The sequence below is a fragment of the Colius striatus genome, chromosome 10 (genome assembly GCF_028858725.1).
Source record: "Colius striatus isolate bColStr4 chromosome 10, bColStr4.1.hap1, whole genome shotgun sequence".
NCBI classification, from domain to species: domain Eukaryota; kingdom Metazoa; phylum Chordata; class Aves; order Coliiformes; family Coliidae; genus Colius; species Colius striatus.
This window is the reverse complement of record NC_084768.1, coordinates 26,700,164-26,719,997: the sequence shown is the minus strand read 5'-3', so window position 1 is coordinate 26,719,997 and position 19,834 is coordinate 26,700,164. Positions and strand designations below refer to the sequence as shown.

Below are 19,834 nucleotides of genomic sequence, written 5' to 3'. Positions count from 1 at the left end.
GTTCATTTTCACTATGCAGGAATATATATTGAAGTGACAATGCCAATCTGTGCTAAGAGAGATGTTTCACATATTTATTAAAAGTCAGCATACAGGAAGGTTGAGAGGAGCAGGAGGTGACTTGACAGAGGTATATAAAGATAAGAACTCTTGAAAAGGTAAAGTGGATGACTTTATTCTTTCTCATAATAAAAAAGTAGCAATCACCTATGAAAATGAAAGGCAAACAACCTCCAATAAAAGAAAATACTTGAATGTTATTCAAGGAAATAGCTCAGTGAGATTCAATATCACGATAAGATACTAATAACAATATCACCCTAAGTTAGGATAAACCCCTTGATGTTTCAGAACATGAGGCACCCAGAAACTGCTTTCAATCACAAAGAAATCTCCCCCAAACATCTTCTTTCAAACTGTTCTAAGATTTCTTCCATGACATCACAGCTTTTACAACAGTGTAGCTACTTGAACAAATGTAAGCTTGTTTCTCATAAACTAATGTAACAGAGAAATGCTCCTTTCCAATTGGAATGATAGGTAGAGGAAGACTTTCATGAAAGAACAACTTACTGATTAATTTAATAAACATCTGTCTCTTTCTTCCCAACCCAGTTAAAAAAAACAAAAAGAGGAAATATTTTCTCTCCTACCTAAAACCGGCGCGGTAGCAGTTGCTTTGAAGGGAAAAAGATACCCATCATGGATGTTAATCTTAACTATCTAATAACTTCAAATGAAAAGCTACAATAACAAAAACTAAACATAGGCAGCAGACAACCATCTAAACTGTTTTGACAAGCTACTTTTTTTTCAACTAATATTTCCTTAAACACCTGGAACGTGAAGAGACATTAAGATTTTACAGAACAACATCTCTTTTATTAAACATAATTTTAACCTTCAATCTGTGTTTAAAACACATATTCTGACATAAATTAATTTTCTCAAATAAGTTAAATTAAAATATTTCTGCAAAAAGGCTTCAAACTGATCTATAATGGGATTACTTTTTTTTGAGGGAAAAAGTATCCACACTATAGATTAAAAACATAGCTGGTAGCTGTCTCACTAGACCTGAACTGTAGAGTGCACCTTCTGCTCTGGACAGCGTTGAGAATTTGTCAAGGAAAGGCTAAGATCTCTGAGCACTCAAGCTGCCAAGTGCTCTCAAATTAAATCAGTTTGAAGCGGTTTTCATTAAGATGGATTGAGTGTGGCATCGTGAGAAACACTCTATCAAATGTAGTGTTTTACTTAGTGATTAAGTATACACCAGTTGATGAAGCTACCCAAATCCTTCGTAATCCCACCACTCCAATAAACATTTAATGAGTATATAAGTTCAAAAAGCCTAGCAGCGGATTTAAACCTTCAATCTTGTTTTTATTTACTCTTGGAACTCAATTTCTCACTTCAAGTGAAGAATGCTGGTGCCTGAAGCTCATCTGTTGCCCTGGTAAAATTAAGTGCCTTCAATAGTATAAATTAGAAGACAGATATACAGGTTGCAATTTCTCCTCAGCTTTTTTTTCTTATGCTGATATACATATTGAATTCCTTAATGAAATACAATTATAAAAATATAAAATAATGTCTCACTTTGCTCAATCATGAATTCCAGGAGGCAGTACTGAAAAAACTTGTTTACAACAGGGGGGGAAAAAAAATCAAATCGATAAAAATAAACGTTATTTGTATAAACTCATATCCTTGTTAAAAGTGAGAATGTCACAATGAAATTAAAGTAATTCCACAGAGCAGTGGGGAGGGAGAGCTTTAAAAAATTAAGGTAATATTCAGAAAAAATAAATTCAAGAAAAAAGCCACCAAAATAGTACTTTCTTAAAATGGATAACTTTATCCTGATGAGGATGTGGTCTGAATATATTGCAAAACATTAGAATCCATAAGGTGACGTGAATTTCAGATATGCTATGTAAGCAGTATAACAAGCACTTTGAGTATTAAGTAACTAACTGCAGGGCATTAATATCAGATTTATAACTATTAAAAATATTTATGAAAGCTCTTAATGGGCTTTTGTCCATTATTACACTCATACACTGTCAACCACTTCTGATGAAATGACACAAAGTGCATTTCCTAACTCAAAATTTTTCTTGTTGAATTAACACAATTTCTTTTAAAAATGCATTAAGGTTCACTTTAATGAGTTATTATAAATTAACACTTTGACACTGAATCATCATGTATCCATTTATGCTCTGAATTCTGCTCAAAGTATGAAAATATTCACTACCCTTCAATTGGGTGCACACCAAGTTAAATGTGTGTTAACTTCAGCTACACAGTGCACATTCATAACACTGCTTATCAGAATTGCCCCTGACATAACAGAGCTGTTCCTTCCAATACGAATAAGTCCAGGAAGCCAAAATAATCATAATTTTAAAATTAAATAGCTATCAAGACAAAAAAAAAAGTAAATTTAAACAGCATGATTTTCTTGTTTGTGTTTCAGCTTTATCTATGCTTAATTATGCAGGGATTTGGGTTTCTCCTTAGTGAATGAAGTCACCAAAACTTAAATAAACTATCACCATTCTATTAAAACACTGATTTTAAAACTGTGCATGGAATAACAGAAACTTGAGATATCTGGTTGGATGTATAGAAAAACTAAATAACCAAACCTTAGTACTGGAATTACTTGGCAGATAAAAGCTGGATAAATGAAAAAAAAAGCCCCACACTGTATTTCAGAGACCTTTCAATTTAAATTTACAATTCCATTAGCTGCCCTTCAAGGAGTTACCAACATGTAATGTTGAACTTGCCAATCATAAGACTCACAGCCAGTATTATCTGATGCTAGAACACCACTATCTCAGGAAGAAGGGAAGTGAGGAGGTGAATTATCTGATGACTAAAGGACAGTCTTAATGACCAGAAAACATGAGTTATCCACTGTAATTTCAACAACCACCAAGGTAAATATTTTATTCACTCAACTAAATAACTCTTCACAAACAATAAAAACAAGCTAACTCCAAAGTGTACTTTACCTTTGTAAAATAAAGATGAAACATTTACAGTGATTTCCACATTCCCCAGTATTAAAGTTTTAACACACACTTACATCTCTAGCTTTCCCGTAGAAGGCTTCTTGAAAAGCAGCCTCTAATGATCCAATAAAATAAACAGGATGGCAGTCACCATATCTATTTGAGATAAAACTTCCAATTAATAAAGAAATTACAAAAATCAGTAACTTCAATATATTCTGTAAACATACCACTTTGGCTAAACCTTTAGAAAGAGGAGATACTACACTTTTCAAGGACACAAGGAAAATACTTAGAAGCCAACTTTTCATACATTCAAAAGCTCAAAATAACTGGCAACTACCTGACGAATTTTACAGTAAAAACTCTGTTTACATACACAGATGCCTATGTTATTTTTCAATCATAACTTATTTCCTCTCCTCATTATATTACTAAAGGTTAATTGAAGGCTATTCTTGTAGCACACAATAAAGCATCTCATATAAATGAACACTTCATTTATATGGACATTTCATTTCATTTCATAGAGAGGTGAAAACAGAAGGCATATAAAGCTTGCATTATTTTGCAGTATCTTTGTTTTCAGCTTCCACCTGTTTGATGAAACATGGTAACTGTATCATTTGGTGGTATAAAGTTTAAAAAAAGGCAGCAATTCTGTGTTTTTTTAGAAATTAAAGACTTATCCAACCACTCCATTATTGTGAAAACTCTATATGTACTTCTCAATATTAATTAATTTCAGCTATTCTGTTTCTATAATCAGTCATTCTTCTAGACTTTTACATATTTAACATATTAATTAATGGCAAATTAAATAAGGCAAGAATCTGTCACTAACTTGGACTGAGGAATAAAATGATTTCCATTCTAACAAAGTTAATCTTAAACCATTTTTTATTAGGATACCTAAACATGCTATAATCCCACAAAGAAAAAGTAGTATTTTGGTTTATTTTACTTAGTTTGTAACAAGAATTGAACAGTTAATTGGCTAAGCTAACCTTGAAGAAAACTCTGCTGTAAATTGTAATAAGGCATCTCCTTCATTTTCAGCATTTTCTGGCACTGAAAAAAAAAGAAAATTAAATGCAACCTTACAGAAATTTATTTTAATATGCAAACCCACTTGCTTCATAGATTTTTTTTTATGTTGACAGCTTACTGAAGTGGTTACCAAGAGATCATATAAATTAAATGAAAGACTATCAGCTATGAACCTTTGGAAAGACATAAAATTTCCAGACACTCTCATTAATACATTCAGGCTTTCCTCAGGTCCAGTGTAACGTGATATATCACTTGTTCAGAGTTAACACTTTAAGACGTTAAACTGCAAAGACTGGCTTGAAAGTCTTGACCCACTATACTGCTAGTTATTTTTTATGTCTTTTTTTTAAGCTCCCTATATATAAAGTCAAAAAGTTTTTCATGTTATTCCATACATTTGCTATCAAAAAACCTCTAAGATATTAACACTAACACAAGCCTAAAGTAAATAAAGAGTATACAGAAATGTGTATGAGATAACTGACTGCTACTGCTCAATCTTTTTCATAATTGAAGGGCAAACAATCACTAAGCAATTTGTTTAATGTCAATGACTAAAAATATTAATCACCACAGGTGCTGAAACTAAAATATATAGGATTTTCAAAATAAGAAAGCAAAAATCTAATTTCTACAAGAACACTAGTTAGAGATCATAATTTCTCTGAGTTTAATTATTATTTTTCAACTATCAGCTAAAAACATATGGTTGAAAAACTTCATGTGGAGATGCTTTCATAGTTGCCAGTTATGTTTGCACTACTTTGAGTGCCATGTCTGATGGATGTATTAAATCAATTCTACCATTCTTATCGAAGAATACTTTCCTGTTTCTTTTGATGTGGCCCCATCATACCTCTCTGCCTTCTCTACTACTGTGCAATCACCAGTTGCTTCTAAATTAACTCTCAACTCTTACTCATTGGCGATTTCCTCAAGGCAGATGATGCTACTCCAAACATTTCTCCATCATCTACTCCAAATTCTGTAGCATCTTCAAAGTCATCTCCATCACTGTCACTAACCATGTGAACATCGGTGCACTGCTATATTAAAACAAAACAAAAAGCCACCAAAAGTCTTGATTATAGACATCATCTTCTGTGAAATACAAAATATATACAAAGTGAAAAATACACATTTCTATAAAAGCACCTGATGTACTGCATTTTATTATTTTATAGAGCATTTTTATACACTGCTTATTATTATTTTTAACAGAAGTCTGGTTGACAGAACAATATTATGTGACTGGCATTGGTTTAATCCCAGCATATTGTCCTGGTTTCAGCTAGTATAGAATTAACTGACATTATTAAATACCTATCTCTGTATACACATAGTTGAGCAATTTTTATCTGAAGTTAATGCGATTTTCTATCTAATGTACTACAGCTGGTTTAACTGCGTAAGAACGAGTGAGAAAAACCACACAATCTATCAATAATTTCAGGCATTCAGATAAAATCTACTTCAGTAATACTTGTATGGTGGGGGACAGTCCTTGGAAAGGTATCTAACTTAGCACACCAGAATACTGCATGTTGAATGACAGGCTGATTTATGTGGCATACCAATATAAAGGAGAAAAATCAAAAGTTTGTGCAAAGAGCTAAGGTCTTATCTGTGTCTCTGACTCTCACCGACAGATCTTTTTAATGTCATGTCCTATAAAATATAAAACTGGGTTTAACTATTCAACATTTACTTGCCTCCAAATTTAATTCTTTTCATGAACAACTATTCCAGCTTCACTTGATTTGGAAGTTATGGTGACAGTACTCTACAGAAAACCTACATGAATCCCTGAAGGTGCATTGGAATGTGAGATTTCAGCTCTAGCATGAAAGTGATCACAAGAGGATAAAAAAGAGTTCCAAACATGCTGGATCTCTCTCTGCAACAGCTGCACATGAAGAACTTCAAATCAAGAACATTTATATTTAAAACTTCTACAGGGTGAACAAACTCAGATAATTTTGAAATAATGAAATAAAGCATTAACGATATGTAATTATGCTGGTAAGTCCAAGGAGAAAACAATAACCTTCTATACAATCTGCTAAGTGGTTCAGATGTAGCTAGAACAGTGTTGTCTGACCATTCTCTAACTTTTAACAACTATCCAACAGCATATACTCTGGCTTGCATCACAAGCCTCACAGCTTGTCTTGCACACTCAAGCTGAGCAGATCGAAACACATAATTTTGAGCAGTACAATAAACCTTATATGCTATAGTTCTCTAAACAAAATGGTTAGAACAGTGTGTGGGAAATGGGAAACTGCTCATATTAAATTCATTTGGAGGAAGGACAAAGGCGCTGGAAATTTCAACACAAACTATTAATAGAAACAACAAAATGAGAATTCATTGTCTGCAGACATCTCTTTCTGCTAATACTAAAAATATGTTTCAACCTTCTATTTAATTTGGAGTATTTTTTAACACTTACTGTGGCTTGCTTACTTTGCTTTTTTTCTTTTTCTTCAATGGCTCATTTACCCATTTCATTACGTTGTCACAATTACACGTTACAGGAATTGAAAAGTGAATCTTTTAAGTAGCAATTCTACTAATTTGACAATAGAAGGGACAGAGATCATTGTAAAAATAAGCTTTCCTTGCTTCTTCCTGGAACATACTAGGAAAATAAAGGTGACATTCTTACCTCCTCTGTCTGTTCCCTCGTTTGTACAGGTGAAGTTCTTCTCCCAACTGTAAGTCGGTGGCAAGGAAAAGCCAGTCCTGATACAGCTAGAGTCATCTACAAACAAACCAATGATCAGTTTATTAAAGCCATAGTCTCCATTGAAGGCTCTTGGGGTTTTTTTTAAAGTGGCTTTGAGACTCTAACTGAAGTCTGCACTGCCGCTGATGTAAGTAATTATACAAATGTAAAGAAAGAAGCTTGAAAAACTAAAATGATTCCTTAGAGAAAAACATTCACAGAAATATCCCCAGAGTTTTATAGATGCATATTCACAGAGTATCAAAATGAACTCAAAACTGTCCAGAAATGTTATGTTCTCATATGATCAAGGACATACACAAACCCAACAGTGCAGGCGAAGTTGTCACCACACACAGGGTAAATGCTCATTAACCAGTGCCAACAGAAACAGTACTTTCACCTATTGAAACTAACAAGACAGTAAATGAAAAAAATCCAGTATAATTTGAAAGGTAAAATTATTAGATGCCTGCAAACACAAGAATAATATTTGAAGATCTGTTTTTACATTGCATTTAAAAATGTACTAATTGATACAACTGAAGATGAGAATTGTCCACTCTTCTATGATCAGAACTGTCTGTGCCACCCTTGCATTTCAAGTATTCCCTCACACATTTCTTCACACGAGCATAAACGTACACCCAACCTTCTGTGCTCTTCTGGAAAGTGCATCAGTCCCGATCAAGAGAGGATGAAGACCACAACTATAACTTTCAGAAACACCTGTGCCCCATATTGATAACATGTGGCTCAATTTACAATATAAATTATACTTAAAGACAGCTGATTCATTTTGGCAATTATGAAATATTTGATGCTGTACAATTCTCAGTGATGTGGAGAAAGATAGTTCTGGCTGTATGTTTAACATATTATTTCTAATGTTTCCTTCAGAAGAAATACAGGGAGGACAGCAAAAGATTTTCTAGATCCTATAGAAATTATTATTTTTGCAGGACACAGAATGAGAGACTTATTTGTTTCAGAAATACAGCATCATCCTAATTAGATTGTAAAAACATCAAAGTAAAATAAATTTCAATCATCCTCAACAATAATTCAAGAATAAATCACAAGTCTTAAATTTCATTCATGCCACGTGCACTGAATATACTCCACGTTTTTAAATGTAATTCACAATGACTTTATCACTTGTCTGCTAGAACTCACAAAGATTTAGTTTGCTGCAGGTTGAAGCAGGCTGATTAAGCAGGCTGGTTATCAAATGAACATTAACCTGTCTGAACTAGCCTACTGTCACATTCTCATAGCAAGGTTAAACAGAAGATTAGCTGCATGAAGAGTCTAGCTATCATCTTAAAGGAAGTGAGTAATAATACTCTGGAGCAAATGAAATATCAAAGATGACATGCAGGTCAAGACCAACTGCCTACGAAACTCCTGTGACAAGAGCATGAGAACTGTATTCTCTGTAATAATCCACCAGTTTAATTAGTATTTTTATAAGCTTTTAATAATAAACAAACCCCAACTGTTATAAAACCTGAAACTCTGCCCTGTAGTTACCACACTACTTAAAATACTGGTAAAACATACATACACACACACTAACCACACACAGACTGAAGTTCCCTATCTAACAGCATCAAATAGCCTGACAGATGTCTGGAAAGGCTCCCAATATCTTTTACATACACATTAAAGCAAGAGTGCTAAGATCAAGCAAGCAGTTATTGTGCTGCTTCATCACTTGGCCCAGTAGCAGGGTGTTGCAATTCCAATTTGCAACCCTATATTATAGTGTCAAAGCGTCTCTCAAAAATGAGCTAGCAGCAGAAGGAGTTCAACATCACAGAACATTTCATCTAGACAGTTGCTGGAATGTCAGGGATTTTTTAGTGCACATTTGTGTGTGAAATCACCCTCCTCTTTGGCTTTTTTGAGAAGTTTTTTTTGCAAAGGAAAGGCTAGGACAAACGGAAGCTCTGCCTTTCATTTCAAAATCATCTCACAGCATAAACATTTCTCTAGAATTAAATTATCTTCATTCTAAGACAGAGAACCTCTCTCACGAGAGCTTCTTGCACCAGAAAGTTTAATCTTTATTGTGGAAATGATAAAAACATCAACACTAAACTTTTCAGAGAGTTTAGTCCTGTGCCATGGACAGTAAATGTCAACTTCTACAAATATTTTGAACACTGGTGAATTTACTGATGGGAGCATTGACTGAAGTGTCCCAGTGGCATGAACTGTTTAGATATCAGGCTGCTTTTGGAGCGTTTTTTCTTTCTAAATACTGCATGTGCCCACTCCTAAACAGGGTTGCAAGATATTAGACACATGAATCACTGTGTTGCAGTACATGAAATACACAAATCACTGTGTGAATCATCTCCTCGTGGGAATAGACAAAATCCTTTTATCAACTCCAAAACTGACACTTATGGTTTATTGTCATATCATATTACCTACATTCTCAACTCATGAATCATAGAATCACAGAATGGTACGGGTTGGAAGGGACCTTTAGAGATCATCTAGTCCAACCCCCGTGCAGAATCAGAGTCACCTAGATCAGGTCACATAAATCCATCTAATTGTGCAGAAGCTAAAAAGTCACTATCTTTTCAGGATGTTTTCTTTTTCTGCATGAAAATCACTGTTATACAAGCTATTCAAATACAGTTTGAATAGGATGGCTTTCACTTGCACAAGAAGAGACATTGAAAGATGCCTATGCAGTACTCTTGGCACCAATAATGAGCTAGATAATATATTAAGTAATAAGTAATACATCAAAGCAAAACTAAATTAGGTTAATCCATTTTTCTAGGCAGCCAATGTACACGTGCATAGTTAAAAGGTATGTAAGGTGGAAAGTGAAACAGGCAAAATAACTTGCAAAAAGTAACTCAAGATGACTACTGAAAAGCCAGATCCCCTGTCTAGCACACAGACTGCTGATGCTTGTTGAAAGTTTGAGTGATCTCTTATTTGGCTTCCTATAGCTGTTTACAAAGAAGGACAAAAAACTGAAGTGATAAAACATTCCAGGAAGAGTGACAGCAGGAGAGTCCTTTTAGGAGACAGCAGAGATATTGAACGGGTTGCTACTGGAATCAAAAAGGTAATGGTACAACTACAAGTGCACAAAGGATAAATGAAATATATATTACCCAGTAAAAGAAAGACAGCTACCAAACCGTACAATTTAGAGGAAAACAAAAGTCTGATGCTCACTTGTGCTTTCCAACACTAAGACACTGAATTTATTTCTAAATGCTCAGTGTAAGACGATTTGTATTTCAATTGCCAGCATTAATAATTGGTGGATAAAGTTAAGCAACATCTTTTCTGATCCAAACATGCAGGATTATTTGCCAAGACCTTTACAGATCAACCTAGAAATATTTGCCAAATCTGGAGTGAGAGCAGGTGCTTTAAACAATAGATTATTCTTTGTTAGAAAGTATAGGGTTTTTTATAGAAGCTTCTAGAAATATGCTTTAGAAGAATCCACATGACTATTTTTTCAAGTATTTCACTATGAAAATATGTTTTCAGCAGGGAAAGAAATCACTAATAGCATGTAACTCCAGAGTGCTGCCCTCACATGCTTAGAATAATAGGAAAAAAATTATGAGTCCATAATCTCATGAGTTTGCAGTCTTCTAGAGTTTGTTGGTGAGACTTAGTCTTGCAGATTTCTGAAATTACAAAGGAAGGAGCAAATTCAGTCTCTTGTACCGGTTCAGAGATGTTTAATCACGACACTGAAGACCTGAGAAAGATAAAACAGTTGAAGGAATATGAAGGAATGATACCAGCAATAGAATTGCAGATGCAGAACCCTCTCCACTGATGGAAAAATTATAAGCTCAGTGTACTGCATCAGGAAAGCAGTAATTGGATATGATAAACTGATCTTCCTCATATTCAGCCTCAAACTGATGGAGAAAACCAGCACCTCAAAAGACTTTTAACTGTATCCAATGAGAAAAATATGAAGGCAAGCTCTAAGAGCTTTCTAATACCTTACAGAGAGTTGGATCCTCTTCCTCATCCCCAACTATCAGACATTTTGGAAACACTCACTCTCTGCTCCATGTAAATACAGATACAAATCTCTCCAGCAATCCAGTAATCTGAATGAAATACTCAGAACAACTATTGTTACTAAATTGCCTGTATTTCAGTGAAAAAAAAAAAAGAGAAAATAAATTATGGTAGGAAGACAGGCAGGGCCTTGAAGTACAGCATTTACAGAGTTAATCATTAGGCCTATAATTATCCTCTCAGTGTTTATTACTGCTAAGTATGGCCTTTCCAGAGAAATGAGATGGAGAATGACCTATCAAATTGCTGCCAAGAAAGACAATGATATTTAGTAGTACAGCTTCCACATCAGCTAGCAAATCCAACTCCCTTCCACAGTCATCAATAGCCAGAAACTTCCTCATGAACTCCAGAGTTTCACAAATGCAGTTGGCAAGACAAGACTGCAAAACATACCACCCTGCAGAAAACGAAAGCCACTCAAAGTGCAATTGACCTGTTTTGGCATGGTTTGAGAAGTTTTGCTGTTCACAGGATACTTGTCATCAAGGGATCCATTTTATCAAAAAAGAATTTAGCTTTTTTAAACAAGAACCACTGAAAACAGGGAAGCATAAGTGATGACAAGGAAAGTAGGAATATTGATTTATTTTATGCTTTGTTAAGTGGTTGATTGCTACAAGAGCTGTAAGAGTTTTGAGTTTTTTGGGGTGTGTGTGTGAGTTCTGTTTGTTTGGTTTGCTTTACTGTACGTTAATGCATCTATCTAAACATACAGGCACTTACCACTGTCCCTGTTAACTAGGGCAGGTTATTAAATGCAGTCCTTCAACTGTATCACCTGGTACTTGTCAGTTTAAAAAACCCATTTTTTGACTGTTTAAAAGACCACTTAAAAGGAGAAACAATTTCAGTCACTATAACATAGTAACTATCCTTATTGTTTGAGCTACTCAAATGAAGACTTCTTTCCAACTCACCAGAGTGGTATGTTTCCATGGCAAAATATTTTCTTTTCTAATATTGTTTTTTAGACATAAACTAGAGATTCTTGATCTCTCGAAAATTCAAAGGTCAAATTCTAGACCTTACAAAGCATCAGAAAAGAATTTACGGAACACTTGATCCATATGCAAAGGAGAGGAGTCTATCAATGATAGATTTAACTTGTTCATGTACAGCAAATGAAGCAGTAGGCATTCACTGAGAAGGACAAACCTAAACTAGAACAAAAACTTTGCAGTGGATATACCTTATTCTAAAAATGCCACAGGTAAAAAGATCACAAAAATAAATGCGATTTCTATATTACTTGATTGCCATGATCAGTCAAATTATTCAACTAGCTGTACTTCTTTCTAAAGCAGAATTATGTTTGTCTGTATACAATCTATTTCAATAGAAGACTGAATTCTCATAGCATGATTTACTCCTGAGATAGAGGAAAACAATCCATGTTTTCTGCCTTTAATACTCAGAGATAAGGTAAGCAAACAATTTTTGGTGTACAAAAAAAAAAATGTTTTTTTGATACCCGAGTCTCCTTCATAAATCTCCCATAGAAACACTGTTTCCCAGTCCTACTCAAGATTAGCTTGCAGTACATTAGGCAAAAGGAAGTCTTAACAATCTGTCCTCCAGTTCTAGCATCCCAAAAAATAGTTCGGTAACAGTGTGTTCCCTCTTTCCAGATGCACTCACTAGCATGGCTGCATGGAAGAATCCACAGAAAGAAACCTTCCCAAGATGTCACTCCACATGTCAGGAAGATTTATGCTTTGTAATGCATCCTTTCAGATCCTGTAATGGTGAATAGGCAGAATTACAACTTGTGTATATTTAAATGTGGAGGTGAATAGATTTAGCATACAAATGGCATAATTTAGCCTTTTAGCTTTTAGAAACTATAGCAGTTAAAGAACACATAGATTACCTAATCTCAAACCTTTCAGGCTTCTTAATTTCTGTTTGATGAAGCTCTTATAATTAGTTCAAGACACTGAAGAGCTCCACCCAGTGCAGTGCCTATCTCATCCATCTCTTTGTAATGCAATATCTTTAGAGCACCCCATCCAATCAATTCCAGATTTACACTTCATGTTCTGGGTATCGATATCAATTCTGGTGAAAACTGGCAATTCCTGTATTCCCCCAGTTGAGCAAGAGCAAAAGTCAAGTCCACAGAGTATCTGTTTGAGCTGCAGATAAATCTGCTGTTAGCACATGCTGTAATATGGAGTTCTGGCTGGATAAACCTCCACAAGTCAGTAACTGGAGTAGCTTTTTGTTATCTCTAGATCACTTTGAGAGTGTTTTATGCTTTTGTTGTTATCATTGCAGAACCGGTGCAGTACATTTCGTAACATGTCATGCTCAATTATTCAAAATAACCTAAGACAGAGGTGCCTGTAGCAAAATACTCAGTGACTGGCAGGTGTCTCCACCTGAAAACTTCACTTCCATATAATCCATTCCTTTTTCTTGTCAGAGTAATTACTATGATGCCTTTTCCCCTCATCAAGTAAGAGAAGGGGTTAGAACAGAGGAGTGAGGAAGAAGCTTTATGAAGCATTTTGGTTTTTATCTTAATCTACTCTTCTGTTATTTGACTTTTTGTTATAGCATAAGCTAATTCCCTGTGTATAAATAACAGTAGAGGTGACTGTAAGGATGCATTTTCTTAAAGACAGCAGAAGAAAGAACAGTGGTTTTTGAAGACAACTGTATCAACTTTGAAAGGGAGCGAAAAGTCTGAAAAGGATAATTTCTCTCTTAGTTTTTCCATTGTATTTTATATGCATATGGTATTGCCAGCTGAGTTTGGAAACACGGCTTATCAGGGATCAAACACTTTTGTATTCGCAGTGCACCAAGAGTAGTAAGGTAACAGGACAAAACAATTCACCAGTTTTCTACATGACTCCTGCAAAGCAGCCTTTCCATGTTTGCAAGTTCAAGCCATTCTCTATTCTTTCAGCCAGGGTAGGTAATATTGTGATAAGGGAGAAATTCTCTCACTTCTTAGTCTAGACAGACTTCAGTTTACATGTCTGCAAGGCATATTCATCACTGCTAATCCCTTCTTGATGGTCAGATCTCAGAAGAATTCAAACAAGTTAATTTCTCCTAGCTTACCAAGATGTCATCTCTCTCTCTTCACTAGACAAATTAAGTTCCCTTTTCACAAAGATTACCATACTAACTGTGCAGAATGGGAAATTGAGAGGTAATACTTTTTCAGCAGTGCTAGATGAAGGCACAAATCTATGCCTCAGAATCTCAGGTTTATTTAGGGAATTGCAGATCAGTTCAAACTAACTTAACTCCTCCAAAAGACACAGGAACAAACTGTAAACCAGTCTATTTAAAATACCTAGAAAATAAATTCTTCTACTTGTTGCTTACCATCAGAGCAAGGCTGAAGCTGCTGCTCCCAGCTCACTACTGTTTCCATTACTCTTTTGTAACCTAACCTTACTTGAGATTAAAGAAGTGAGCAAAACATAAAGCAAGGAATATTGACGTGGTGAAAGACGGAGAGCAGTCAATGTGGCATATAGGGAAAAAATGAAGGTGTAAAAGGGAGGGAGGAGAGGTAGAGCACTTGAAAGATGGCAGAGGAAGATTCGCTTCCACACTTGAAATGTAAGAGTGGCAAGTTTTCCATTATACAAACAGTTGAGGAAAACATTAGTATCACCCTTGAACATGAATACTGAAGTAGAGGAAAGAGTGTTGTAACTGTGACAATTTTCTTACGACTCTCTGGAGACTACCAGATGGGTCCATGCTCTCTCCTGGTTGCAGAGAAACCAATCCCTGCAGGAAAAAGGTGGTGGACTCCTATGCAGCTCATGCTATTTCTGAGGATACTCAGAATCCCACCATTTCAAGAAAAATTACCCTATGACATCAGAGAGTCTTCTCATTGTTGTTCTTGCCATGGCTCTAGTTCTCAGTGTTTAACCAAGCACCATTAACAATAGTAGCCTGTTGTGTTCAGACAAACCTTCACTAAATTCCCTGGGAAAAAACAGGTTCCAAACCCATGATTTATTGCTCTATAATTATATATTAAATAACCTATATTGTTTTCATTATATAATCTCACAAAGTCAAAGTAAGATACAATTTGAGATTTCCTGCATGCTCATGTTTAAAGCTTGAAGAGATTAAATGTTTTCTGTGAATTAATGTTTATCTTCGCTTTGCTCTTTTCTCAAAGTTAGCAACTGTTCTTTCAATAGTAAACAGACTGTAAAATCACTTCTATACATACTGAAATACACTGGATACATAAAACAAGTGGTATCACAGCAGCAAGGAGCAATTATCCCACTGTAAAATGCATGTACATTTGAATTCCTTTTTAAAGTCTGTCAAAAGCATTTTTTTGAAATTCACTGAAACAAGGGTTTTTTCTTTCTTTGTTCTATGAGATTCAGATTTTCCACACAGAACTGCATGGCTCACTTCAGTCTTTACTGGTCAACAAGACATTGCTATGCAAGTTTAGTATGTAATTCTAAATAAATAAATAAACCAACCAAAGTTTATCTGCTATCACACAAACCCTTATCCCTCCTCGAAAAACAATAAAAAGTGAATATAATTCTACATTAGCCCCTTGGTCTTTTGACATCAAATAATGTTAGCTGGGAAAAACAGTCAACTATGCTCCAGGTTTGTTTGTTTTATTAAACTATTGTACAAATATTAAAAAGAACAGAAGAGTTTAAAAAAATTGACAGCCCTTGAAATTAACTTTCTCTGGAAAATAACTTAATTTTCATTTCGTATTTTCAATACAGGAAAAAAACATCTTGACAGGTATTCAACGTTTCATTTTAAACACTAACTGGATGAAAAAAATCTCTAGGGTGGAGTGTGTTCAGGTTATAAATCAGCAATGCTTATTTTAACTCCTCACAAAGTGTTGTTGAGATAATTACTGCTGACAGCTTTATTCAAGGTTCAGTTCACTTTTTCTACTATTTTTCCCCTGTTAGAAGTTCAGCAGGGCCCATGGGAAGATCCACCCCTCACACCTGTTAGGGTTCTTCATGTTACTGAGGCCAGTTTGGACATGTCACTTCAAATTAGCATTGTGCCAGCGCGCTGTGACAATTACTTATCGTAGGTTTAACTTGAAAAAAAGTTTCTAATCCAGCCACAAGAACAGTGTCAGAGTACGTAATTTAAACCTGTCAACACAGGTTGTAGGAAATTCATTCCAAGGATTTCAGTGATGTTCCCATGGTAGATCTTTGAACTATAACAAAGATTAAGATCACAAAGGAATGCTACAGAGTCAAAATGCAGAACCCAAAAGTTAAAAAAATATCTGAACTGAAAAAAGTGTCTTAAATGTTAACAGTTCTTTAAAAAATACAAAGTCATTAGATTGAGAGACTGCTTTGCTTAATTATCAAAAATTCTTCTGCAGTTTATTCCAAAATGCTGCATATTAAACACATGCATCTTATTCCTTCTGCTGCAGCATAAAGGCATAGCCTTGGGAGATCTTTACACAATGTGCTAAAGGTTGCAACATGCTGAAGATGCTCTGGAATCGACTTGGGGATAAACAGGGCACAGAGTGTGAGGAGGGAGAACGCAGGAGGGTCTATGTCACAGCAAGCTGACCATTTGCATCTTTCAGCCACCAGACTAGGAATGCTGCAGTCACAGCGACAGTTGTGATAAAGCAAGCTTCACAGAACACTACCCAGAGTTTTTGTACAAGCTTGAGAAAAAGTTGTGCCAGGTCCTCTGGGAACACCCAGCTCTGGTCCGCTGGTTGAACAACCCATGCCAATTCTGCTATGGTTGCTGTTAATCACCAGCCGTATTGCTGCGAATCTATCGCTCTCATTTGCCAGATGAATGAAAAGAGAAAATGATCCCTGATTTTGATTACTTCTCATTTGATTAAGCCTAGTTAGGTAAGTTAGGAATTAAAGCAGAAGGATATTGTGGTACTTCATGTTTCTTCAAACCACAAATATATTTAAAGGAAACAAAAGGGAAATAATATTTCTTTGTACAACAAATTCTACCAAGAAGGAGATATACTTGAGACTGAAATAAATACCCATGATCACTTACAGAGCTCATTCTTCTTCTTAGACAAAAACTGTAAATATTAAAGAGGATGAAAAATCTGCCAAGCCATTTGCAGCTATTTGAAACACAGGGTAACAGAATTAAATAAACGCTGAAAGACCTGGAACACAGTTAAGTATAGACCATGAAGCTAATTGTGGATCTTGAGTTAATTACTTTCCACTGATACGTTTTTTCAATGGTCTTTTACATCAGTTTTTTCTTTCCTCAGTCTGAACCCCAAGGCAATTCAGCATGCTCCAAACTCTGGGTGATTCATTGTGTACTTCTGCCTTAGGATTTTTAGTTCATGCAGAGAAAGCCAGGCTTTCACATCAAGTTGATGTTAATGTGCACTAACAAAGAAACAGTAAAGGAGCTTCATGTTTGTCACAACGTGCACTCTTTAATTTAGTAATTGCTTTATACTGATATGCAAATAATGACACATTTCCCAAATTTCCAGTTCCTTGGCAATGCTTTCACTAATTACCCGGTAGTTAAAACGTATGCATGTAAATTGGTTAAGTGAGATTATTAATAAGCACACCTGTGTGAACTGATCTAGAAAACATGCATGCCTGGGAACAGGTCATAATTCACTGTACATTCCTGAATGTCTCAGGAACCAAAAAGAAATATTCTCTCATCAAAACAACGTCCATTAGGACTAACAGAATGCTAGTCATAGATAAACGGGGATTCTGAACCTTTCCCAAGCTATAGAGAGACTGCCTTTGGATGAAAACAAATACTAGGAGTCAAGGCATTCACCCATTTCATGTTGCCAAATGAGAGGAGGACCAAGGTAAACAAAAGGAAAGGTCTATAAGAAAAATGACGAGAATCACTCTAGTACCTGAAAATGTGGGAAAGCACCAGCACTCACTCATCCATCAGTTCCCTGTGGATTATTTCATGCTCTGCAAATTGCTTATGGTATTTTGTGGTACTGATAACTCTTACTCTTGATACTGTAATGGTGACTGAGAAATTCAGATGCACTTTGCGTGGATTCAGGCTTGTAACAATAGCAAAACCAATGAACAATTAACCTGTCTTCCTATATTTCCTTTCCTCAAAATGCTTCACAGTGTAAAGGCTGAAAAGCAATCAAGGTACTAACATTGTCCAGTTTCATTTGCTGGCTTCTGTGTTGAAATACAGTGTCTGTTATGTTTCTGATATTTTCTTTACATAACTGCGTTGAAATACAGTGTCTGTTATGTTTCTGATATTTTCTTTACGTAACTGCATAATTGTCATAGAAGATGGTACAATGTCACTGTTAAGTTCTAAGTCTGATCACAAATCACCTCTTTTTTGCCACTCAGAATCACAAAATCATTATATTCTATGTCATTTTGCTATTCAGAATACGCAAAACCATTAAACAGATATTTTAAGGTAAGAAACAATTTTAAGTGAAATAATAAGAAACAGTACAAACCAACAACCAATTTGATTCATCCAGATCACATATTGCCCACAGATATTCACAGATACATCTTGGGAACTGTTTTGCATTCACAAAGAGTATCAGCCAAATACTTGGCACGTTTCTGGTCTATGGTGGGATGCCATTTACTTCACAGCATAGTGCAATGCTTTGGATGGCAAACAGAAGAGTGTCTGGATATGTTTCCAGCACTATATAATTTCTTGGCAGAGTTCAAGCAGTTGTGCTAGCAACAGTGCATCCAATAAATGGTTCAAACCCTGACAGGCTTTTTATGCTGCCTCTTCTTCCTGGATATCACTTTTCAAGCTACTGGATTTTTTGTAATGTTAGTCTTTTGAAAACGTGGTGTTACTGACTTGTAAAAATGAGCTTCTGAACACAATGAGTGTTTCTTATTTTCTGTTTCCTTTACCTGGAATACAGGTAAATACAGCCTAAAACTCTACATCATCTTAATTAAAAGCACTGAGTACATATCCTCCTCAATTAAAGGCAAAAGGTTCAAAACTAGGAATTACACCCCACATTGACACTGATCAATATTTTAGAACTCTTAAAGGGTAAGTTGTTGAGTTGGGGCGATCGCAGCTAATAATGTATTCATTTCACTCATCATTGTAACTACCTATCAAACATACTTGGTTGATGTATAATAGTGTGTACTCAAGTGTGACAAACAAAACATTAGAAATGTAACTATAAAATTAAGCATTTATAAAGGATCTTGCTATTCAGAGACTTCCGAAGCATTCCCAACTTTTTAGATTGGTTTTTCTTAGCCATCTAACAAAAATAAGGTGGTCAGTTTATACCAAAATCTAGCTTGGGCTGTGTAGCTACTTTTCCTTGACTTTCATAAAAGTTCAGCATCATCAACATCTCTTTCAGAGAAGACTTGAGTTGCTTAAGTAAAATGTTTTATAAAATGTCATAAGGTAAATTCTGCAGAACTACAATTCTGTCTTGGATCTGGGCAACAACTACATTTAGAAAAAGAATTCAGTGTAGTGATTGCTACTGAAAACACAGCTCTTCTTTTGTTTGGTAAAGGAAGTTTTCTTTTAAAAATACATTTAGCCACTAATAATTTCTTGATTGCATATTTTATCACCAGTTTATTGCATTTGAACCAAAAACTAACCAAAGAAAGAAATTGCAAGAGAAGACCAGATTATGTCCATCCTAAGCATTTATGGCTTAATTTAACATGACTTAAATATCACTTTTTTTGTAGGAAGCATTGGAGGTTATTAGATCAGGCTCTGCACACAGCTACAACAAACCACAAATTCATTTCTAGCAATAGCAGACATTCTTCTGAGCTTTCTTCTGCTGTTACATGGAGAACTCACTTATTTAAAGTGAAACTCTGTTTACAGTGTCCCAAACACTTTCAATCTGTTGCAATGGATTTTCATACATTCTCTA

The 19,834-nt window shown here is 35.2% G+C and overlaps 1 protein-coding gene across 2 annotated transcripts in view; it reads right to left on the bottom strand.

Moving 5' to 3' along the window:
• FAF1 (Fas associated factor 1) overlaps positions 1-19,834 on the bottom strand; it is a 163,034-nt gene that overhangs the window by 52,090 nt on the left and 91,110 nt on the right. Inside the window, exons 9-12 of one of the 2 annotated variants that reach the window (XM_062003980.1) lie at positions 6,754-6,849; positions 5,002-5,128; positions 4,037-4,100; positions 3,104-3,185 (exon numbers count right to left, since the gene is read on the bottom strand). In XM_062003980.1, the coding sequence (XP_061859964.1) occupies positions 3,104-3,185; positions 4,037-4,100; positions 5,002-5,128; positions 6,754-6,849 (369 nt within the window). The remainder of the gene's footprint in view (positions 1-3,103; positions 3,186-4,036; positions 4,101-5,001; positions 5,129-6,753; positions 6,850-19,834) is intronic. The other variant, XM_062003981.1, reaches the window with a different exon arrangement.